We start from the raw sequence: 24,940 nt of genomic DNA on the forward strand, positions 1-24,940 counted from the left end.
GTGGAATAAAGTGCATTTTGTAGACGTTGATTTCCTAAAGGCAAGATTGTTTACGTTTACAAAGACAACGAACGTAAGTTGAAAACTTAGAAATATACGAGTGATTAAATGCTCTGAAAAGTATATATTATAAAAGATATATATATATATATATATATATAAAAATCATAATTTGGAAGTAATAGAGTCATCACATGATTTCTTTTTTTATTCATGGAAAATGGTAGTATATTTTGAAAGATTGAAAATTTTGTATTGCCCTAGAAATAAAAATAACATGTATAGCCTATGGTACAACAACCAAAAATAACAGGAAATCCCACCGATTAAACAGGGTTTAACAGATTGTCATCACAGGTACCACATGGACTCTTACAATTTAAAAGGAAGAAAACTGTATATCGCAGTATAATTTCAATTTCACTGAAACTCAAAAAGGACAAAACTCTTTGTAAAAAATGCACATACTTAAGATGGAATTGCAAATTTTTTCAGTCACAAAACAGCCCCAAAAGCAACAAAATCCAGTACAAACGTGCTCTGGGTTTCGGGGTGATAATTGCAAAGTTCAAAATCTGCATTAGATGCAGACTATCCACAGGATAATGTTATAACAGAAAAGATTTACATAGAGGTTATATGTAAACAACACCACATCCCAAGTAAAACTAAGGCTACATTTTGTAAAATAGTTACCTAGTATCCACATAAGATAAATAATGAACTGACAGTGTAATCTTGTTGGAGTGTACACAGGCCATTTCACAAATTCAAGTCCGAAGAACACATCACAGATCCCCCCCCCCCCCCCCCCCCCCCAAAAGTAAAACCAATCATGAAATCAATTTTTATATAAAAGATTGTTTATCATTTTAAATTTAATTTAATATGTTTTGGGCCAAAGGCAATATAATTTTACAAGCAAAATTCGTTGGACCCATGTAAACATTTTAAAGGAAAAGATTACAGTTTAACTGACAGTATAACTTACAAGTCCTGGTGCTTGTAAGTAAGTAATTATGTACCATTTTTCTCCCCAGAAGTATATGGTATTGCATACTCTTCCTGTGTCAGACAGGGCTGCCGCTTTCACGGAGTGCTTCTTTAGCTCCTTGCAGTGTCTCTCTTTTCACACATTTCCAATACCCAGAAATACCAAGCTGGGGCTGAACCTATGCAACAAAAAGGTGCAATCTACAGTAAGTCTACCGGTTGTTGCGTTAAGCCACTTACACACATTCACAATGATTAACAACTGTCACAAGATTGGGCTATAATTGCTCTTCAGATTAAGGTCCATCATGTGTACTATTGTCAGCAAAGACATTATAATTTATGTCAGAATTTTAACCCTACTGATTTTTATTTTAAATGATTACTTTTAGCACAACATTGTAAATGAAAAAATGTATTATTAATTTGCAAGATTTCATTTATCAATTAAAGGGCTAAATGGTTTCTCACCCTGAGTCCACGAAGTACTCTGTCTTTCATCACACCGAGGAACTCTTTATGGCTGAGACAGTTGTCCCCGTCCAGGTCAAAGATCTTAAAAACGGTGTCCAAAACGTTCTCTGAAAGGTCGTGACCTGTCGCTATTTTCACCGCTCGCTTAAACTGAGCTATGGAGCAACAAAGTGAGGGAGATTGCTATGCATTTCAATGACTCAAATCAACACAAATTTGACCTGGAAAATGTCAAGAAATGTGTTAAAAACGATCTATTATTAAAAGTTAAAACTACTGGCATCCAGATCAGTCTTACCCATTCCTATTGGTTTGTTGGAATCATTAATCATTTTTACGGAGAAGGCGAAGTCCTCCAGATTGTTGGTAAAGAGACAGAATGCTTTAAATTCATCAAAGGTGATGCTCTGACAAAGACAAAAAACAGACACTATTTTACGAGACATTTAAAAATATACTGATGAAGTTATTATTACCGGATGCTACAAATGTACAAAGTATTTTATGTCAAATAATGCTTCTTATATGTTATAAATCACATTTTCTTTTAAATTTGTTACAATTTAAATCAAATTTATAATGTACAAGATATTTCAGCCAGTTGATGGTTTTATCATAAATAGCAGTTTGCATTTAAGTCAACAGGGTCCAGAGTCCTCTAAATAAGTAGTTAAAACTTTTTGACTCGAAGGCCCCCTATTGTCCAACACAATATTGACAATATTGGAGTTTGATTATTATAATATTTTAACAACAATGACCTGAGATCAGATTTTATACAAGTAATTTTGTGTTAAACAGCAGAAATTCAAACAGTGGTCAAAAGTATTAGCAGTGACACACTTTTTGCTTAAATAGTGTCACAAAGTTTGCTACTTCAGTATATGTAAATATGTTTTCTTGCAAGAACAAGTGGAATAGATACAAAGATTGTAAAAATACACTATGACTAACATAAAACAAAAAGTAGACCCCCCCCCCATTTTTTTCAAGGCTTTTATTGGCAAAAACATTCAATATACGTAAAGATTCAATATTTAGTGTTGACTCTTCTTCTTCTTCATAACCTCTGCAATTCGGTCTGGCATGCTGGATATCAGTTTTTGGGCCAAATTCTGACTGGTGGCGATCCATTCTTGCCTGTTGCAGGACATTTTGATACCATTCTTTATTCTGCCCTTCTTGACACCAGGCTATTGTCCAAAAGTCTTCACCTCACTGCGCACGCAGATGCACTAACACCTACCTGCTGCAAATATTGAGCAAGCTCTACACTGGTGGTGACACGATTCGGTAGCTGATTCCTCAGGAGGAGACCGTTCTGTTGCTTGTTGGACACTCTGGGGCATCCTATAGCCTTTTTTAACTGCAGTTGAACCTCTCTGCTTGAAGTTCTTGATGATCCGGTACATGATTCTTTCAGGGCAGTTGTGGCCTAATGGTTAGAGAGAGTCCGATTTGTAACCCGAAGGTCGCAGCTTCAAGTCTCAGTTCTGGCAGAAAATGTAGGTGGGGAGGATTAAATGAACAGCACACTCTTCCACTCTCATTACCCACAACTGAGGTGTCCTTGAGCTAGGCAAACCCCCCATTGCTCCCCGGGTGCCGCAGCAAAAAAGGCTGCCCACTGTGTGTGTTCACGGGGTGTGTGTGTGTGTGTGTGTGTGTTCAATACTCACTGCTATGTGTGCGCGCATTTGATGGGTGAAATTCTGAGTATGGGACACCAAACTTGGCTACACGTCACTTCACTTCAGGTGCAACAATTTCCTTGCATGTGAGGCACGGAGGTAACCATAGCTAAAACAAGAACACAATGATAGGCAGCACTTCTTCCCTTCTTTTAGACAGAAGAGCAGCCGAGAAACAAGCAGGCAGAATTTTGTCTTTGAACTTCCGTTTTTGTGGTAGCTCTGCATATTTCTATGGCATTGCTGTTGAAGAATAATTAGCTGGTGAAGTGGATTTACTTTTTGTAGAGTTAATGAAAGTTATCATGGGCATTGTAATGCTTGACGCGCATGTCATAACAAATGTCAGTAGACCGGGAAGATTTTAAAACAAGCCGTTCATTCATTAATCCGTAAGATCTTACCTTCATGCTGTGGAAATACAAACTGGAAAACAAAACACAACAAGCGAAACGCTGAAAAGGGGCAGGGCTACATAAGGTCTATATAGCAATCAGTCTGCTCTTATAATCCAATCAGAATGAGTAATTCACCTGACTAGTACTCGTTCAGACTTTCCCATGTGCTGATATGATTAGTGAATGAGGTAAAATGGTCAGTTTTGTGCCAGGGCCAAAAACAGAAGAATATAGGCCACATCCATACGAAGCCAGAGCTTTCCCTATACGATATTTTTCCCCCTGTGGCGCTGCAATTCTTCCACAGAAATACACTAAAAACGGAGAAGAGTTGTGGCTAGAAGGGGTACAGCAACTATCGGAAGTGAGGCAAAATCTCACAATAAAATAACAATAAATACATTTGCTACTTATCAGATTGTGTTTTATTAATGCCTACACCCTAAACCTACCCTTACAATAATGCAAATACAGTAATTAAATGACGCAATATTGATGTGCGCATGCCCAGTGGCTGTAGCTGTATCCCTTCTAGTCTTTACAGTGCGTGACGTGGTGTGATGACATCACTGTTTTCACAAAATATATGGATTGGCTGTACACACAAAAACGTAAGGGTTGTAGCGTCTGGAGTCGCTCTTGACATGAGATCAAAGTGGTGGGTCGTTCGAGAAACACCAGAGATGCAGATCTTTTGCACAGCTCTGCCTATGAATTAGTATTAGCATATAAATGAGTGTAGTGGTGCCAGTTGAGGCTGGCCAAATGGCCGCACTATCACCCTTACGACCAGCAGAGACAACGCAGGCCGTGCCGTTATCACCTTGTGAGGAACTTCAAATAGATTCCTATCACACACACAGACAGACACACACACACACACAGACACACACACACACACACACACACACACACACACACACACACACACACACACACACACACACAAGTATTCCTCTTCATATTAGCCTTTAATTTAACCATCCCAGAAATATGTGATGACCCTTGTGTTATATGTATGTTGACCACAAAGTATATATTTGTATGTGTGTGTGATGTTAATCCTAAATGCTCAAAATGGCTCTGTAAAAGAGATACACTGTCTTTCATGCATTTAAACACAGGCATGTTTGATGTCTAAAGGTTTCTCTTTCTTTGTCCCAGTCAGTGGTGCAAAGTAGATGATTATGAGATGTACCTTTTAGTAGGTTTAGCCCTTTTTGAGCGAAACTTTACTAATTCTGGCTCCCGGCAAGAACATTCCATTGAGTAATAAAGTCAGAACAAAGAAACTCTCTCCCGCCTGAAATTCACACCAACGATTGGTTGCCGCCGGGAAAGTGGGCGTAGTTTAATGGATCTCAAAAGACAGTAACACAAGCATATCGGTGCTCAGTCACCTTGCAAGAACCCCGGACGAGACAAATTCCCTTTTCCTCCCATCTCATCAGCGCGGCTCGCGGGTTATCGACCTGCGAGCCGGCGCGGTCCAGCCAAGCTGATGTTTCCTTTGAAGATCAACGCGCTCCGCGGCGCAGTCAGCGGACGCACTTAGCTGGACGAGATGAACTTCCTTCCAAGTCGACACCTTTAAAAGTCCCGCGGACCAACGAAGCTCTGGAAGAACCGAATGGAGAGAACGCTTCAGCGCGCAAACTCTCTGAGAAACGCCAACGCACGCATCTTGCTTTACACAACACCAAGAAACCATGCAAGTATCAATTCTACCGAAATTTAGATGCGTTTTAAAGATTGTACCCCTGTTTAAGGTGATATTTCTTGCTGGCTCCAATGGTTTTGTCTGGGAAGGTGTCGGATCGGACACGATCTTACCCTCCTTCCTTTCCTTTCCCTTCCCCTCATCCTCCTCTTTACTTTCCACTATTCTGTAAATACATGTATTCTTTATGTAGTCATATGTAATCGTAGTATTAATCTTTATTAAAACCATGATATTCACGTTTCGATTGTCATTGTTTGCTCACGGAACACGAGTCCCTTTAATGTCAGATCTAAGCTACGAGCTCTTATTCGTTGAATGCTTTAATTAATACCATAACTCGGAAAGTTTGTCCTTTGTGGCCAGAGGGACGAACTTCCCGAGAATTGGGTAGGAAGAATAGACCTGGTGAGTGGATAAGGAATCTCCGCTCGTTCTTTAAACGGAACGGAGAGGAATTTTGAATCAACTCCCTTGGGGTTATTCTGTGATTATTTAATATAGATATATCTGTAGTTAATTACAATAAATTGTTGTTAACCATATATATTATATTGCATAAATACCGAGGTGAGGTATTCCCATTTTGGGTGATTTTGGAGATTGGTGATTAGATTATAACCCGTTATGATTAATCATAAATCCCTAAATATTAATACCCACAATTCCCTATTGAGCTAATTTTTAATTTAAATATATATGTAACCCTAATACGCTACATATTTTTGGTGGAGAATATTTCGAGCACATTCTAAACTCTGTTTTGTGAGCAACTTTGTCAATTTTATCCGTATATCATTTGTGTTAATTGTTGTCTTATATGCGCGCTTCAGTGAGACAAGTCGCAATCGCGAACTCACGTATCTGTAACTGAAAAGCCCAAAGCTCATTTCAGTTAGTCCTATGTTAACAGCGTCTATTTTTGTCAAACATTTTGGTCACTGTTAATTGTTAAAAAGAAACTGCAGTTCATAATATTAAAACTGTCTCTGTAAAGGGAAATAAACTTCTTTTGCAGAACATTTTAATATTATCAATTCCACCTGTTAGAACGAAGAAATCTTCTTTCAGCGTGATGCCACCTGTGCGTGATGCCACCTGAGCGTGATGCCACCTGTTAGAACGAAGAAATCTTCTTTCATTGTGATGCCACCTGTGCGTGATGCCACCTGTGCGTGATGCCACCTGTTAGAACGAAGAAATCTTCTTTCAGCGTGATGACGATTTGAGCGTATTCCTCTTATTCGTTTTATAAAAGGCCTTATCAATCGCTAGCGATCTCACCCCCTTAGGTGGAGTTTTGGCATAGCTAACCAGAACGCACACCTTGCACAAATCAACCAGAAAAAAACTGCTGGCCAGTATCTGCTTGATGTGTGAATGGGAGTATTTTATTTTAACCTTGATCACGTTAAAATTTGTTGCAGAGAAAATGCTCTGTTCTACATTTGTGTATATATGCGGTAAATAAATCCGTCCACACACTCTGTGTTTCAAAATTGGCACAAAGGAAATTTGAAAACAAATTCTCTTCACACTTGTGATTGCAGTTAAATTGCTGCGTTAGGAAGCTGGACCCTCCCCATTGTCGGACGCTCAAGCTTCATAATCACCTAATTTTGGGTAGTGTAATACCTCCGAGTAACACAAGGGGGCAGCCCGCTAGGTGTGCTGCACCTCTCAAATTACCCACGCTTGACTCCACTACGCCATCTTGTGGACGTCTGCAGATGTTTGCCTTATTAAACTCTCTCAAGCGAACTGTCGTTATTTTATTTGTTTACTATTATAATTATTTTCATTTATTTCCCGTTATTGCTATTGTTTGGTATCATTCAATCTTTCGGGTTCAATGACTTCTCACACTTATTTAAATTTGGTTTAAACAAAGTTTGAATTTGAATTTAAATTAAGTTCTCCTTTCAGCCAGTGATGCTACCTAAGGGGAATGGGCCCCTTTTGTGACATCTCCTGCTAAGTCAGTTTCCCTTTCTTTCTCATTGTTTCAATTGGAGTTATTTTTGCCTGTCTGTTCTTTTCTTTCCTTTTTATTGTTATTTGTTTATCAATTGGTTTCTTCCATTTCATACCAGTCTGATACCCTGCACTTATTTAAATTCTGGTTTAAGCAAGTTTGAACCTGAATTTAAATTAAGCCTTCTCTTTTCAGCCTGCGACAGCCACTTATCAGTAGCACGCCCCCTGTTGGGCACTCTCATAAGTTGGCTCTCCTCTCTCTCTTCTCCTTTGGCTCCATTTCTGAATAGATTAATTTAATTAATTCTATTTCTCCCTTTTTCAAGGTTGTTCTGATAATTACCAACATTATCATCATTTTATGTTTTAGTACTATTCATTGAATAGTCTTTTACCTCTCTCACTTTACAGAATTATTTGGATTTGGTTCAAACAAGTTTAAGCTAAGCTGATGTCACGTTTTCCTTGTTAGCCATTTATATATTTACAGGTAGTACCTCCCCTAGTGCTTGTGGTGAATTTCCGGTTGTCTTCTGGCTGGGTTCCGGTGAGTGGAGTCACCTGGCCTGCGTAACTGACACCGGTCGTGTGTGAATCGCAGACACCTGTCTCCGTACCATTGGCGGCGGCACGCAGCAGACTAAGCATTTCGGGCACTCCAGGGAGAAGTCAACGAGTCCAACTGAACCGCTCAAGGGCATCTTGGTTAATTGCTCTGATCCTCCGTTTGGACTCCAAAGGGATTTCAGAGGAAACCCAATTTCAACCCTTCAGTCTGGCCGTTGACCAAACTTACCTGAATGCTGCCCAGTCATGCTAAAAGTCACACGCTGTTTGAGTGGGCGCACCGTGGTACCAAGGGACGAGGATCTGGGAACACCGCGGTCGAGTGTCCAGGGACCGCCGGCGAGATTGACCTCACCATCGGTTCTCACCTGAAGCGACCCCGATTCACCCCAGGCATAGTAAGTTAAATAAGCCCATTCACTTATTGCAAGCCCTAGAATATACATATTCCCGGTCACTTAAGTGTTTGGCCACACCTTTCTTTTTTTTGTAAGCCATAACTTTCCCCAAGGCTTTATAGCTCAACAGCGCCCCCTCACTCGTTGGCCCTGTCATAAACCCTAGCATTGGTATTAAGCTTAGAGCCTTCCCATATCTATCTCTTATGTTCTCATTCTGTTTTATTTCGTGCCTTCTTAGTATTCTTGGATATTTCGCCCTTTTCTTTTCTTTTCTACTCTACTATTCTGTTGTTTAGTTTCTTCCAGTTCACCTAAAGACAGAACCTATGAGAGCCATCAAGGAAAGCTGAATAATAGATTGACGATCAGGAGCCAGTGTCAGTAAATGACCCACTAGGCTACCGCACTGTCAAAATTGTTATTTAAATCCGGCACTCACCCACACAAATCGGCCCCACCTGGCCGCTCACGGCCAAGACAACAGGTGCACGGCCTAGATTCCACTAACTGTCTGCACCAGTTAGTCCAAAATTGCACACACAATTAAATAGTCACATATGGCTATAAGCACTACACCCTATACGGACTTGCATTGGCCTCTTTTGTGTTGTCTCTCTCTTGCCCACAGTAAGCGGTGTGTCCCGTTCATCCAGCCCCACCGCCGCTGGGATCACGTCGAGACCTGATCGAGCACCAGGACGACTGCGTTCCTGCCTAAAGCCACGGTGACCTGCAGCCCCTGAGCCAAGAACGGCAGCGTTGAAGCTCCATGCCGAGGAGGCCCGTAGGAACCAGGACCACGCGCAGAGTCGATTAGATCAGCTACTCCTCGAGACCCAGGACCGACGCGGACGGAAGGACGGAACGGACCTACAACTTCGGGAGGAAGTTGAGAGACTCCAAAATGCCCCGGCAGAACTTCGTGTAGAGACAAGCACAGAGAGCAGTTGGAGAAAGAATCCGAAGAGGAACCAAAAGAAAAACTCCAACGAGGTGAAGCTCTCCTAACAAGAGCAAAGATTGAACTGAAAGAAAGAAACAGCAAGGCCAAAGCTTGTGAAACCCACTTGCAAACGCCCATGCCAAGGTCCAAGATTTGGTTCAAAAAAAAAAAAAAAAAAAAGGTGAAAGCCCACTGCCCAGGTTGTCACCAGCCAGCAGCCACAAGGCCCCCACCAGCAGCAAAGGGGGTGGGAGCCAATCCAGAGAATCATGCTCAGGCACATCATGGCTTCCCAAGAACTCTACAAGCTGGCCAGAAACATCTCAACTTTCACCCCAAACCCTGCAGGGTATGAACTTTCACTTACAACATGAGACCGTAAAGCTGGACTACCAACAGCTACGGGACTGCCGACCAAAAAGACTGTTTCTGAAAAGACTGTGAGAAATCTAATGGTTTACCCTGTCTCTGATCACCGTTCAGAGCTGGCTCCAGGGGGCGCCCTGCAACAACGCAGTGACAGACTTTGTAACCGGCAAGACCGTTCCAAGCCAGCAGAGAGCAGCGCAACTGGCACGGTGCCCGTCTTAAGCACCTGTCCGAGCACTCTGAAAGACTCTGAGACAAGCCACGTCTGTCTAACCACCCAAAGGTGGAGCCGCGTGAGATGCCAGCCGACAGCCCAGAAATGACAGCACCCCTAGCCCAAACAGCCAGCGGCGGAACGGCTCGCCCCAAACGAACCCAAGTCTGAGCACTCACCAGAGCCAGACGGTGCAGCTTCATCTGAGTCAGCAGAGATCCTGAGGATTCTGAAAGAACTTCTCGCAAGGGAGACAAGAAGGACAGGCCAGACAGCTTACGACTGTGACCAAGACCGGCACCAAACGTCCTTCCTGACTGCTCTCCGACGGAACCAAGCACCGCACAAACCACAGTCCAAAGATCCAGAGACTTCATCACCAAGTGACAGCGTCGCTCAACTCCCTTAGCTGACAGCTGCACTTCCTGAACAATCGAACTCTGAAATCCCAAAATGTGAGTTGAATGTGCAGTCATACAGCCAAAATGAGATCCAACTTGAACAGATAGCTCCCATCCAGCTAACGATGGGCCTAATGAGTCTGGTACACCCAGTGTACATCTAACCAATGGACACGTACCCCTTTCTCGTCGGCAAAGATCTGCTAGATCGTTTTGAGCCCCTACTAGACTTCATACAGCTAAAGATTTGGGCTCAAGTACGAGAACCTCTGCCTCTCCAGCCACCCAGATCACCTGAGCCAGACTGTCAGGTCACAGAGGTCACGAGAAATCTTGCAACCCGCCGCGAGAACACTGTCTCAGCACCAGAGCAAAGTTCAAGCTCGCTACTCTGCACTTTTCAACTCACCATAGACTCTGACTTTCACTGCCCCAAGGTCATGACTGACCTCCAGCTGAATGATGTAACAACTACAGACATCATACTCTCACTATGGGCAGACAACTCAGCCATCAGTCTAGCACTGTTCAAAGCCCTCATGAAAGACACATCCAACCTTCCATCTGCAAGCAAGTGCACCCACTGCCCGTTGGACTCCTGCCTAACAACCATGGTAACTGTCAAGGGCACCTGCACTTTGAACTTGAAATGGAACGATCAGTGCCTCACACACCACATCCTGGTCCTTCAAGATCCACTGCATAACGTCTACATAGAAGCAGACCCCTTGATTCGCCTCAAGGCTCATGTGGACTTTACCAATGAGGTAATGTGAGCCCCACTGACATCACAGCCCCCTGTGGTTCCTGCCAAGCCTGAAAACCTCCTGCCAGGCCAGACCATCCCAAGAGTCTGTACTTTAATCAACGAACAGGATACTGCAGCACCAGCTGTCTTTCACCTTCTGCAACCGACAGCGTACTTTCACCAGGTGCCCAATCGGCTATGCCAACTCACCAGCCGAGTTTAACATCTTCCGAAACGAAGCATGCCCAACACCTGTTCGACGCGTGTGATGACATCACAAGAACACACGACATGACTGTCCACCGGGAAAAGGTGACAGGACACTCAAGGCAACCCGGCCTTGACAAAGACTTGAATGACCAAACTGATTCCCTGGCCAAGACTGGCACACTTCACGGCAATCCATGGTCACCTCCCACCCACGCAACCACCCGTGATGGCGCTGCAATAACCCGCAGCAAACTGACTATTCCTGCGGCGATTCCAACATCACAGCCGCTTACGCTGGCTCTACAATTTCCATAAATGACACAGCTGACATGCAAGCCTCTGACACTGCCATAAAAGCTATGAGTAACCACCTCTCAGACCCCTCCAACCACCCTGTCACGATGTCTGACTTCACCGCTACCACAGGCCTCAGACGACCGCATGACGGCAAACACATGCTGCGTGAGAAAACAAACATTCTGGGGTATGCCTCTGACGCCCTCACAGCGCTAAAGCTTGTGATGCCACAGTGTCAAAAGGGGGGTAATGCTAAATGTATGCCCACAACGCACCATGTGCCGGACACCACGGTACCAGAGCCACAAGACACAGAAGCAAGTGAAATATTGGCCTGGCATGCAGCAAGTCGTGTCAGAGTATGTCAGAGAAGTGTCTGGTTTGCTGACAATTCTAACCGGCAAACCCAAACCCCAGAGCCCCTGCAACGCAGAAGAGTCACAGTCCCGTGGTCATACCTTCAAATAGACTGGACGGGATCCCTTCCCAGATCGACGAGGGACCACAAGTACTTCCTCACAGTTGTATGCCAGTTCTCCAAGTGAGTAGAATGTCTTTGAGCACCCAACGACACCAAGTTGAATGAACCAATTGAGCTGGGGCCAGCATGCTGAGAAAGTATGTGTCTGCCAACCAGAAAGACTGGGATGTGAAACGTCCATTGGTGCTCATGACCATCAGAGCCACCCCGCATGAATCAACTCATGTGTCTACTTTGGAACTTGTGACTGGGTGTCAGACGACCCTGCTGCATCAAACAAGAGACTCTAGTTTTGTCAGAACTTACACTACTCACCAGCACATTGACAAACTACACCTGAAGTGGCTCAGACAGCTGTTGAACCATGAGAGCAGCTGGACAGATCAAACACATGCAGAACTGTCACTATGGCAAACGCCAAGTACCAGACAAGCCACTGGGCGGAGCCACGGAAGACAGCGCGTCCACCCTGCGCACACCACAGGATGTCCCACAGCCGTCGACAACAACGCCCTCTGCCAAACCCTTCACGCAGCTGTCAAGCGGAGGCGGCACAAGGACAGCTGGACACTACTATCTCAGGGTCACAGGAGCTGCTGACACCAGCAAAATAGCCCCTGAAAACAGGACTCACCAGATGAGGACTGCAAAGGACAAGCTTCCAACTCCTTGCCACACACAGCTCAGGCAAGCTCACAACAGCACTGCTACAAGAAGCAGAGCAGAACTCCGATCCTTCGGACTTCTCGTGACTGAGAGGCTAACAACTACCTGCTTCCCTCCTGTCACCAGCACTAGGTCAGTCTGAAACCCTCTTCAGGCCACATAGACCCCTTACCACTTCCTGAGACCACAAGCAGAAACCTGCGCCACACAGACGGACTTCAGGATGACAGGTGACGCACCGTCATGGCACCTGCTGCCTCGACACCTGTTGCACAAGGTCAGAGACCTGAACTTGGCTGCTGCCTGCCTTATCTGCCGTGGAGTGACCATTACTCCAGGGGACACAAACGACCAGAGTGTGTGGATTCACGTACCAAAGGGTACCATCCTCCACCTTGATGATCTGGCATCGTAATACCTCCCAAGTGAAGAGTACTGGTCAGAGCTGGAAACCCCATCCTTCTTCAAGAATCACAACTTCACTCTAGATCCAGAACTGGAACTAAAGATTAAGAAAGGGGGTCCTAGCCAATTGACATCACTCTCATCGACACAGCTCTTTACCTTGCTACAGCATCATGCCACACCCTGACACTGGGCCTGGCTTTCATCCTAGTCAAGAGGGTCCACGAGATGCGAGAGTCCATGACCAAGAACACAGCCTCTCTCCTCCTGGGATTCAAACGAAACCCACGGAAGGGAGGTACCAAGACAGAGACAAGGCCAAACCTCATCAGGATGGACCCTCAGCCTGAGGAACCAAAGGCTTGGAACGATTAGAAACCACCTGCCACTCGACCACCATGATCCACCTGCCATCTGACCATCATGATCCCACTCGACTACCATCCGATCAAAACGACAACTGTCATCCGACGAGGTCAACCGGACGTCGTCACATGACAAAGGGGGACTGTAGCGTCTGGAGTCGCTCTTGACATGAGATCAAAGTGGTGGGTCGTTCGAGAAACACCAGAGATGCAGATCTTTTGCACAGCTCTGCCTATGAATTAGTATTAGCATATAAATGAGTGTAGTGGTGCCAGTTGAGGCTGGCCAAATGGCCGCACTATCACCCTTACGACCAGCAGAGACAACGCAGGCCGTGCCGTTATCACCTTGTGAGGAACTTCAAATAGATTCCTATCACACACACAGACAGACACACACACACACACAGACACACACACACACACACACACACACACACACACACACACACACAAGTATTCCTCTTCATATTAGCCTTTAATTTAACCATCCCAGAAATATGTGATGACCCTTGTGTTATATGTATGTTGACCACAAAGTATATATTTGTATGTGTGTGTGATGTTAATCCTAAATGCTCAAAATGGCTCTGTAAAAGAGATACACTGTCTTTCATGCATTTAAACACAGGCATGTTTGATGTCTAAAGGTTTCTCTTTCTTTGTCCCAGTCAGTGGTGCAAAGTAGATGATTATGAGATGTACCTTTTAGTAGGTTTAGCCCTTTTTGAGCGAAACTTTACTAATTCTGGCTCCCGGCAAGAACATTCCATTGAGTAATAAAGTCAGAACAAAGAAACTCTCTCCCGCCTGAAATTCACACCAACGATTGGTTGCCGCCGGGAAAGTGGGCGTAGTTTAATGGATCTCAAAAGACAGTAACACAAGCATATCGGTGCTCAGTCACCTTGCAAGAACCCCGGACGAGACAAATTCCCTTTTCCTCCCATCTCATCAGCGCGGCTCGCGGGTTATCGACCTGCGAGCCGGCGCGGTCCAGCCAAGCTGATGTTTCCTTTGAAGATCAACGCGCTCCGCGGCGCAGTCAGCGGACGCACTTAGCTGGACGAGATGAACTTCCTTCCAAGTCGACACCTTTAAAAGTCCCGCGGACCAACGAAGCTCTGGAAGAACCGAATGGAGAGAACGCTTCAGCGCGCAAACTCTCTGAGAAACGCCAACGCACGCATCTTGCTTTACACAACACCAAGAAACCATGCAAGTATCAATTCTACCGAAATTTAGATGCGTTTTAAAGATTGTACCCCTGTTTAAGGTGATATTTCTTGCTGGCTCCAATGGTTTTGTCTGGGAAGGTGTCGGATCGGACACGATCTTACCCTCCTTCCTTTCCTTTCCCTTCCCCTCATCCTCCTCTTTACTTTCCACTATTCTGTAAATACATGTATTCTTTATGTAGTCATATGTAATCGTAGTATTAATCTTTATTAAAACCATGATATTCACGTTTCGATTGTCATTGTTTGCTCACGGAACACGAGTCCCTTTAATGTCAGATCTAAGCTACGAGCTCTTATTCGTTGAATGCTTTAATTAATACCATAACTCGGAAAGTTTGTCCTTTGTGGCCAGAGGGACGAACTTCCCGAGAATTGGGTAGGAAGAATAGACCTGGTGAGTGGATAAGGAATCTCCGCTCGTTCTTTAAACGGAACGGAGAGGAATTTTGAATCAACTCCCTTGGGGTTATTCTGTGATTATTTAATATAGATATATCTGTAGTTAATTACAATAAATTGTTGTTAACCATATATATTATATTGCATAAATACCGAGGTGAGGTATTCCCATTTTGGGTGATTTTGGAGATTGGTGATTAGATTATAACCCGTTATGATTAATCATAAATCCCTAAATATTAATACCCACAATTCCCTATTGAGCTAATTTTTAATTTAAATATATATGTAACCCTAATACGCTACAGGGTGTCAGTTTCAGATTTATCCAGTCTGGGACCCAGTTTAAAAAAAATACCGGTTTCAGGCTCCTAAAACGCCAGATCCGTCTGGATGAAGCGCCGATACGATACAACATTTTTACGTATGGACGGGGACTAGTTTGTGATAAAGTTCTTTTTTAAATTTTCTTTTCTTGCATTTTCTTGCAATTATTTAAAATGCATCTAACCATTCTGCACAATAACCTACAAACAAAGTGAATCAACACCACAACAACTGAAGCAGCAAACTTTGCAAAACACAAAATTAATGTCACTACCAATACTTTGGCCAAGGCTGTATATTAATAATATTCAGGACTATTATTAATATAAATGTTACCTGTCCAGTGGGGATCCTCTTCCTCATGTTGTCCCAGTATGCCTCATTGTCCTCTTCATTGGTGTAGTGAAGCAGCCATTCAGCAAAGTCCTCCCGCCTCATGGTCTTCATTCCTTTAGAAAACCGCAGGAACTCAACTTCTTGCACCTCCGCCTGCAGATCCTCCATAAATCTACACAAAGCCAAAACAAAATCCTTGCAATACATCTCTCAAGGCTAAACAAAAGTTAAAACACAGGATAGTTGGTAGATAGGAGATGAGCTACCTGGCTTACTTTGAAAGGGTAAGGGCTGTTTTAAGGGCCGTATTCACAAAACATAGTAACTTGCTGATTTAGGAGAAACTCTTAAAAATAATAGGTGTGTCAGTCCTAATTTTAGGACTCCTAAATTCTTTTTGCTCTAAGAGTGTTTCACAAAGCATTTTAGCACTAAAACCAGCTCCATCTGTGAAAAGTTAGGGGTAGTCAAGAGGACTAACTAAGTCAGTAAGACCATATTACAAACAATCCTATGGTTGTTGCTGGCAATCTGCCACAGCAATCTACCCAAAGACCATTGAGGCAAGAGGCAATAGGCGATAGTGCTGAGCCTTGAGTGCTGAGCCTTTTCTTCATAAATGCAATAAATATTTTGATTTATAGATTTTAATCTGCAATGACATAAAATAACGGTTTAAAATAACATTCATGTACAGGCAAAATGCATTGAATGGAACTTTGCTTATAAAACATAATTTGTCGCTTGAATTTTTCAAACTCTCGAGATGCAGACATGTAAGAGGCTGACAATTAGCTGAACATATAGGCCTACTTGTTTAATATTGACACTTAGCCTACATTTTAAAATCTTTATTGAATATGGCAATATTATTGAATATTATTGAATAGATTAAATAGCTTACATAGACACCTCCCCCTAAGCCAATCCATAGCAACAAGGTCAACCCTGCTCTTAAGACTTCTCTCTATTCCTTAGTAAAAGTTGGTCTCAGCAGCTTTGTGAAAAGGTTTTAAGAGAAAAACTCTTAAAGGGGTGGTAAACAACGATTTCACTATTCTAACTTTAGCTAGCGTGTAATGTTGCTGCTTGAGCATAAACAACATCTGCAAAGTTACAACGTTCAAAGTTTAAAGCAAAGGGAGATATTTGCTTTTAAAGAAATCAGTTTCTAAGAACTACAGCAAACGGCCAGTAGGCGACTACAGACATTCCTCCAGGGTTGGTGACATCAACAGGCTCAATATTTACATAAACCCCTCCTCCGAGAATATTAAATAAGGGGGGGGATGAGGCCATTTTGTATCGCGGCGCTGTTGTGGTTAGTAGGCTGGAGTGTTGTTGCCGCGATGCAGAGGAAACGCTGTTATATTCATCCGGATTGCAGGTCTGGGGTACTTGCTCTGTTCAGCCTTCATAGGGACGGGGGTGCGTTGCAGAGCGTTTAACATACAGCATGTTATATGCACGTGTGTTTGAGTCAGCGGGGAATCAGGCGTGCGCAGGGCTCCCTGCAGCACATCTCATGGAGGGAAACATCCACCGTCTTCGCGTTTTGAATGCCAGATTTGCACAACGTCAGCTGCGTGAAAAAAACACTGCCGGTGCGTGGATGCACGACGCGCGCGCTGCACATTTCACGGAGGACAACACAAACTTCCACAAACTTCGCGAGTTCAATACAGGATATGCACAACGGCTTGTCCTGAAAGCTGGATTTACAAACAGAAGCTGTTCATGGGCCACAACCTGTAAGTCTGATTTATTTTTCATCGATGTGTTTTCCTGTAATAGGTTGTAGCAAGGAAGTAAACAGATGACAACGCTGTTCTGCAAACCAGTCTGTTAAATGCTCATTCATACTTAACGATATCCGACGAACACCATACTGAACAGCCTCCGGTAAGGGGCGTGACGTTTCCGACGTGCACTGCGGTTAGCGAATCACAACACACTGGGCCAGCTAACCAATCTGAGCCCACTGCGTATTTTTGAGGGACTGGCTTCATACAACCCGGAAAGCATCAGACCGTTTTACAAGGAGGGACAGAGCAGTGTAGAATAAAGGTCAAATATATGAAAAATAAGGCAATTTTTTTTAAAACGAAGCATGAACACATGTTACAGTGCACCCCACAAACACAGCCAAGCCTTCAAAAGAATGTGTTTTACCACCCCTTTAACTAAGAACTTTTACTGCTATTTAGGAGAACTCTTCGTGGTAAGATAAAATGTTTTGTGAATACGGCCCCAGATGTTTTTGTTGTTGTTGTTGTTTTTTAAATAAAATTAATACTTTTATTCAGCAAGGAAATGGGAAAGTGAAAATCTTACAAATGCACATGCAATAACGTCAGCCGCAAAAATAACTGGCCACACCTTTTCTGCTTTTAATTTTTTAAGTAAATATTTTTTAAGGCCTAAAGAGGGTTTGCGCTGGCGCAAACTGTTAGTAAATCTGGCCCTGTGTGTTTAACATTGATAATAATTAAGTAATGTTTATTGATCTCCAAATCAGCATTTTAGACTGATTTCTGAAGGATCATGTGATACTGAAGACTGGAGTAATGATGCTGAATAAATTACATTTTGCAATAAAATATGAAAAAGTCATTTTAAATTGTAATAATATTTCAAATATTACTGTTTTACTGTATTTTATAATCAAATAAATGTAGCCTTGGTGAGCATAAGAGACTTCTTAAAAAAAAAATCCTTATCGACCAACCGATCTTATTTTGCTGTATTCTGCCAATCTCATGTCTACACTTAATAAAAACATCCTGATTTGAAAACAGTTGTGTTATTTTTGTAGCATACATAAAGAAAATTAGAGAGTGGAAACAGCATAGTAATGGCAACGGATAACTTCTGATTATAACTACAACTAGTGAGAAGTTTAGAGATTTATATTATAATGCAAATTTAAGGTCAAATAGCCGACTACATCTAATACTACAGTTTAAGATTGACCACACAATTATAGTTTTTAATCACAGACACTTTAACATGCTAAAGTACCTGCAAAAATCTTTGTAGTGGAGTTTTTTCTTGCCATTTTTCCCAAAGAAGAAAACCTGTAGTGTAGTGTTAACCTCAAAATCACTGTCTGAAACCTGTAGAGAAACAAACAATGCTGTTTGCTTAAACATCTAAATGTAACAAATGTGTTTACAAAGATTTTCAGTACAACTTACCTTTGATATTAAACAAAACTAGGAAGTGTTTCTATACAGAATATAGGAATAACAAATTCTAAATACACCATATAACATCCAAAGTTGCTGAACTCACACAAACATGTACCCACCTCTGTCCCACCCTGCCCTAGTAGTTCTTTCCTCGGTCGAATAACTTTCTTCAGCTTCAAAAACGAGAGCAAGGTTAGTAGAAAGCAGGTAAAAGTAATGTACATTCAAATAACTGATTAACGATATTCTCTAGTGTTTATGTATGTGTTTGTGTGTTAAGGGGCGGTGGGATGTAGATATGCTCTGAAGAAAAACTATTCAAATAGTTTTGAGCTTATGTGAATCTTCCACCACATGGCACACTGATCCATTTGAATAGACTAAACATTTAAATCAAACTAAATTCAATTAATTGATATATTTTTCTGATGCTCGTATCATGCACCAATCATGCATCAACCATTCCCACATACCTGGTGCGCATCAGTCTCAGCTCATGCCAGCATTAACAGAAACACAAAGCAGATAGACCCTAATGACCACACTACTAACAGTCCATAATGGATAAATCCAGTCAGGAGAACTTTCTTAGCTCTGCACATCTTCATATAATTAAATGCATTTACATTTACAAAAAAAACCAAAAAAACATTTGCACCTATTATCAATTTGAGTATGAGAAAACATGGTGTCAAATAAATCATGTGTGAAAAGACACCCCATACCTTTTGAAATTCCTTCTTGTCCACATGCTCATTGCCATCAATATCAAGCATTTTGAAAGCAATATGAAATCCTGTTTGTGGTTCTGGAATCACAATGCAGTTAACAGAGTAAAGCAATGGATACTGGCTTTCTGGAATAATATGTGACCAGCGAAAGAGACCCATACCCTCCCCCCTCCACCACCCCCACCACACATACAAAACAAATTGCTACAAGGAAGAAAAGACTAACAGGTATAATGCAGCTGCCCCGGTGTAAGTAAATATCACAAATACAACTGTGGTATAACTGTGATGTTATGGTAAATACAGTATCAGGGTTCCCACTCTTTTTCAGCGATCATTTTCCAGGATATTTTAAATTTTACTACGACGGGAATAAAAGACAAGGATCATGCCAAATATTGCTCTCTAAGTCTTTAAAATTAGTACAATTTATTGCCATGACTTAACTATAAAACAGTTTTTAATATGAGCTCTTAATCATAAATTATGGAAGCTTGTTTCCGCCACAGAATAAAAAGAAAAGAAAATTGCAAATTTTTAACTATACTACTCTCACAATTCTGACTATAACACAATTGTAATTTTATATCATGCAATTCTGACTTCATAACACACAATTGTGAGTTTATATCACGCAATTACAAGTTTATATCAAAATTATGTGATTAGATAGCTGCTTACCAGTTAACATTCACTACATAAATTTGAGCTGTTAATAACATTAGCTAACTGCAGCAAGTGGCAACACAAGACTAAACACCATCATTCAAAATGCTTCTCTCAAGTGTCAAAACTCAGCATTCCGGAGCATCGCGCTTTCTGCAACTAGCGGTAATTGTTTTGAGCCTGTGATAAACTCTTTGTACTCAGCTAAAGAAAAAAAAAATAAGATTTTCCAGGACCTTTTACATTTTCTCTAATTTTCCACGTGTTTTCCAGGACTAGAAAATTTGTCATCAATTTTCAAGGTTTTCCAGGACGAGTGGGAACCCTGAGTATGCTCCAATATAGTGTCACAGCAAGCACTGAGTGAAGATGCAGTATTTTGGGCTTTGCTGGCAAATTAGCAAAACTTTATATAAAAAATAAAAACATTAGGACTCTAAACTTGTACAATTGTACTGAAACTGCTGGTTAAAAAAAATCAAGTATTCAAGTACAGGCCTTCTGCAAACTCACCGAAACTTTTGATTGTTATATTTTTAGACAATATTCTGATTGTATTCAAGCAGTTGAAGAACAATAAATCTCATTCACTAATAATTACATAAATGATTATTATTTATACGCACAGGATAAATTCTCATAAAAGCGAGTACTCACATGAATATGTTCTTAACCTTGTTCTAACGTTAATAACGTGCATGCCCAAATTGGTTTCCGTTGTTCCTACATTTGTTCATAAATTTGGAATAAATTTTAGAACGAAAGATATTGATGAATCATGATTTGTTTGTGAAAACATTCAGATTTCATGCACTAGTTAGTGAATGAGACCTAATAAATTCTGGTGCTGAACCGAAAGTGATTAAACAGTGATTAAATTGTCTTTCTACCGTCTTCTGAGACTAGGAATCATAATCATAAGAAATATTTTGGCTTTGATTCCACTTAATGAGTTTTTTTTTTCTTTAAAAATTGTTTTTACTTCATCAAATCTCTCAAATTAATTTGTTCCTAAGTTGGACTATATGGTCATGCTGTATGTTTAATGTTGCATGCAACCAGCAAGGACAATGCATTGTCTAATTATTGTGTTTGTATTATTTCACAGAGGCCAATCTCTCTTTCTTATTGCGTTCAAATAAGAATGCAAGCTCAGCTAAAATTAATTTTGCCATGATGCAGTGAATTTAGCAGCAGTGCAGAATGGTGCAGACATATTTTGATACAGGGTTAAAGAATATATATAAATAATTGGTTCCAGGGATGGGCACTGATGTAGCTGAAAGAAAACCGTTTATGAAATGATGTAAAAAGGGTAGGAAATACTTACTTGTAAGAATAGTGAGGAGAAACAGGTACTCTGTGTAAGAGATCAGCCCTGAAAATAATGGTTCAGACAAGGAGATTCAATGTTAATTAAAACACTGAATTATGTAAACAGAAACAGCATATTCAAAATTACATTTTAATTATGACACTTCCTCAATGGGAAGTAATTGGCCCACACAGCAACTTTACTAAGACAGGTAGACTCTGGCATGTGTTCAGTTAACATATACCTTTGTCTCCAATTCCTCTGAACAGAAGATTTCCTTCCTCAGCCCTAGAAGCCACCCATATCATATCGTCCACATCCTGTGAGTGGACCAATCAGATAATAAGGCAAAGCTTTAATTGTGTCCGTGAGACCTCCAGCACAATCACACATCACATTTGATCATATAATAATGGTATTCGTTTAGAGCTAGTCTATTTGTGTTCGAAACAACATTCATGTGAACTAACAAAATGCACTTACTGCTTTGGTCAGCATCTTTTTCTGTAGTTTGCCTATAAGAGGAAGATCAAAGATTGTTGTAATAATATTTTGCAGCATATTGAAAATTAACAGAAATGTCTGTAGTGGTGTTTGGAGAGATCCTGGAGTACTTTACGCTTACTTTATTTAATACAAGGCCTAACACGCAGAGGTGATTACTTCCAGATAAACAGCATTTTCACTCGGTACACTCAAACCAGAAACATGTTACTATAAATGAGAGTGTAAGTGAAAGAGAGGGGAAGGCTGCATGTGTCAGCAATTTGGGGTCTTGGTGTTTTTTGATGGCAGTCCACATAAAGAGTTTACATTTAAACAGAGAAATATTAAAGTATGCACTTTTCATAAAGGTAAAGTAAAGTGTAATAAAGCTATATTCTATTTAGTCCAATAGAACAGGAATGCACAATATCATATAGCAATTTATACATTATAGAGCCTCCCTAGTGCACGTCTCTTTTTGAGTGTTCGCACATGATGGTATATCACTTACGATCCACCTTCTCCATCAAGACTGAATGGAGGAAGTCTCTGGGTGTCATGTATGGCTCCTCTTCATAGATCATGGAGGCAAACTGGTTAAACCGCAGTCGTCTCATGGATACATTTGGTACTGTGATCACCTCTTTCTTTACAGACATAAACAAAAAAATATAAAGAAAGAGTACGTTGCATTCATGAACTGTGCACTTGCATTCTATCTAGAGCATAACTTGGCCTCTAGAATTTTGAGACATATGAGTCATTATCTTTCCAGTAAATTGAATAATGTTTCAATAATGTCTAACTGGAAAGTTCAGTATCATTCTATGGATTTTTTAAGAAGGGGCAACAGGGGAGCAGTGTTGTGATTGTTAATTAAAACTGAAAACTATTAAAATATTTTAATAGTTTTTGTTAATAGAAATAAAGCTTAAATAAAAACTATAAATATTAGACGGAAATCTCCACCTTAAAAACTCACTGAAACTCACTGAAATAAGTTTAAGCTGAAGTACTAAAATTAATAAAATAAAACAAAAATAAATTAAAGGTTAATGGAAATATAAAAATATATTAAAAAAACTAATAGAAAAGACATAAAGGCACAAAAAATACTAAAACGTAAAATAAAATGAGAACCGTATGAAACTGTAAAAAATAAAAGCAAATTAAAAATGAATAAATACTATAATATAGTGTACAAATAATACTAAAATAACAGCAGGGTGACAACTGTTCACAGAGGGGTAAAAAATACAGGAAATATGATTTGATGTTCTTTAAATGTGGACTCAATATTTATTATTACTTTCTCTTTAGCCGATGTAAACAGTGTTATTGTAAGATTATCCTAAACCTGTTTAAACTGTTTATTGGGTTTTTATAGTAGCAGTTATTTGTGTGCATGACAATTCACTTCAGTAATGCATTTCTGGCTCTGATTATACATTGTATTATGTTTGAATGAATTCTGTAAATTATCCAAATGTTAATCACATAATGAGTCATCAACCAAGCATTTAGATTTGTGACCTGGCTGACACATAGTAGCTAGTTTGCTGTGACACCATACACAGATCTCCACCTTCAACTTGATGGCAACAGTGTTACTATTCAAACTATCCCAAATATGCGGGCATAAACAAACATTTGCAACAGAAGACAGATTAGGCTTTTACTGAGACTCCATATGCAATGTACCAAACTGCAATAAAACACGGGTAAACCCGTTTAATAAAAGTATATATCGGTTGAATTTAATCATTTTAAAACAGATGGCACAACAGTATAATCAAAGTGACTCTCCGAACATCAAAATGATGCTAATGCGTTTAACTTCTCGGACAACACGACATTTTAAAAAGTTAAGAGGTTTAAAAGTTGTCTCTGATTAGAGAAGTTTGTTTACCTTACTTTCCTCCGCGTAGACGATGTGTGGCCACAGTGTCCATCTCGGTTCATTCTTATAGTGTATAAATCCGCCTGCTACAACAGAGCCCAGCAGACCCGCTCCAACAGCGCGGTTATACCATATACCTCTGAGAGGCCACAAACTTCTGACTGTACTCCGCCAACTAGCGCCTAACCTGCCCCAAGTCGCCATTATTCTACGGGAAGTTTTATCAGTCTTCTTTGGTCGATAGTGAAGTTAGAGTGATAAGAGGCTGTGATTTGTCGCCCCCATCAGGCGCACATCATATCTGCACTGCTCGCGAGCTCGAGGACAGTTGATTATAATGGAAGACGCACCTTGCAGTGCAAACGAGTTGTACAGGTAAATTAAACATTGATGATGTTTTAGTCATTTTTACTCATAGTCATTTAAGCCACCATGTGTACATTTTTACATCAGTAAAATCATCTTCTCCGGTTAAATCACTCCGGTTAAAAGGTGATTTAGAGTTCTTCCAGGCGATCAGCTTCCTTAGAAGGTTAATCATGCAAGGTGCGTTTATCAAAAATTATAACATGATTAATTGCTCAGCTTTAATTAAAAACAAATATTTAAAATATTGGTGCGGCTTATGGGACAATAAAATACTAGTCTATAAATAGAAAGGTGACTCTGGCTGCGTTCGAAACCGCATACTTCCCTACTATATAGTATGTAAAAAGCAGTAGGCGAGCGAAGAGTATGCTCGAATCCTTTGTATTCATAAAAGAGTAGGCGAGAACTACCAGGGTTTTGGAGTATTTCTCGCGAGATTCGGACGTGCGTATACTGATGTTGCGTTCGAATATGCCTACTTACCTACTATATAGTAGGCGAAAACAGTACGTGAAAGGAGAAGTATGTTCGAAACCTCAGTAATCATAAAAGAGTAGGCGAGAAGTTCCCGGATGGCTTACTGATTCCGCCCAGATTGTGAAGTACCCATCGTCGGATACTTTTCTATCCCTGCTTTCCCATGAGGCCACAGGAAAGGA

At 41.1% G+C, this 24,940-nt stretch overlaps 1 protein-coding gene across 1 annotated transcript; it reads right to left on the reverse strand.

Moving 5' to 3' along the window:
- Positions 1 to 183: 183 nt before the first annotated feature.
- On the reverse strand, positions 184 to 24,940 carry micu2 (mitochondrial calcium uptake 2). The gene is made up of 12 exons (XM_079815800.1): positions 23,922 to 24,940; positions 22,524 to 22,659; positions 22,010 to 22,041; positions 21,771 to 21,846; positions 21,542 to 21,589; positions 19,540 to 19,622; positions 18,934 to 18,987; positions 18,645 to 18,739; positions 15,624 to 15,795; positions 1,766 to 1,874; positions 1,465 to 1,622; positions 184 to 1,172 (listed from the first exon to the last, which is right to left on the reverse strand). The coding sequence occupies exons 1-12, from the start codon at positions 24,114 to 24,116 to the stop codon at positions 1,071 to 1,073; spliced, it is 1,260 nt and encodes a 419-aa protein (XP_079671926.1). The 5' UTR covers positions 24,117 to 24,940; the 3' UTR covers positions 184 to 1,070.

The sequence above is a fragment of the Gobio gobio genome (assembly GCF_949357685.1).
Source record: "Gobio gobio genome assembly, chromosome: 4".
In the NCBI taxonomy this organism is placed as follows: domain Eukaryota; kingdom Metazoa; phylum Chordata; class Actinopteri; order Cypriniformes; family Gobionidae; genus Gobio; species Gobio gobio.

Excerpts from the sequence above, each read along its gene's own strand:
- micu2 (XM_079815800.1), bottom strand. The coding sequence starts at position 24,116 with ATGGCGACTTGGGGCAGGTTAGGCGCTAGTTGGCGGAGTACAGTCAGA. Across the intron at positions 21,847-22,009 it reads AAAAGATGCTGACCAAAGCA|GATGTGGACGATATGATATG; the intron begins GTAAGTGCATTT and ends GTCCACTCACAG. Across the intron at positions 21,590-21,770 it reads CAGAGGAATTGGAGACAAAG|GGCTGATCTCTTACACAGAG; the intron begins GTATATGTTAAC and ends CATTATTTTCAG.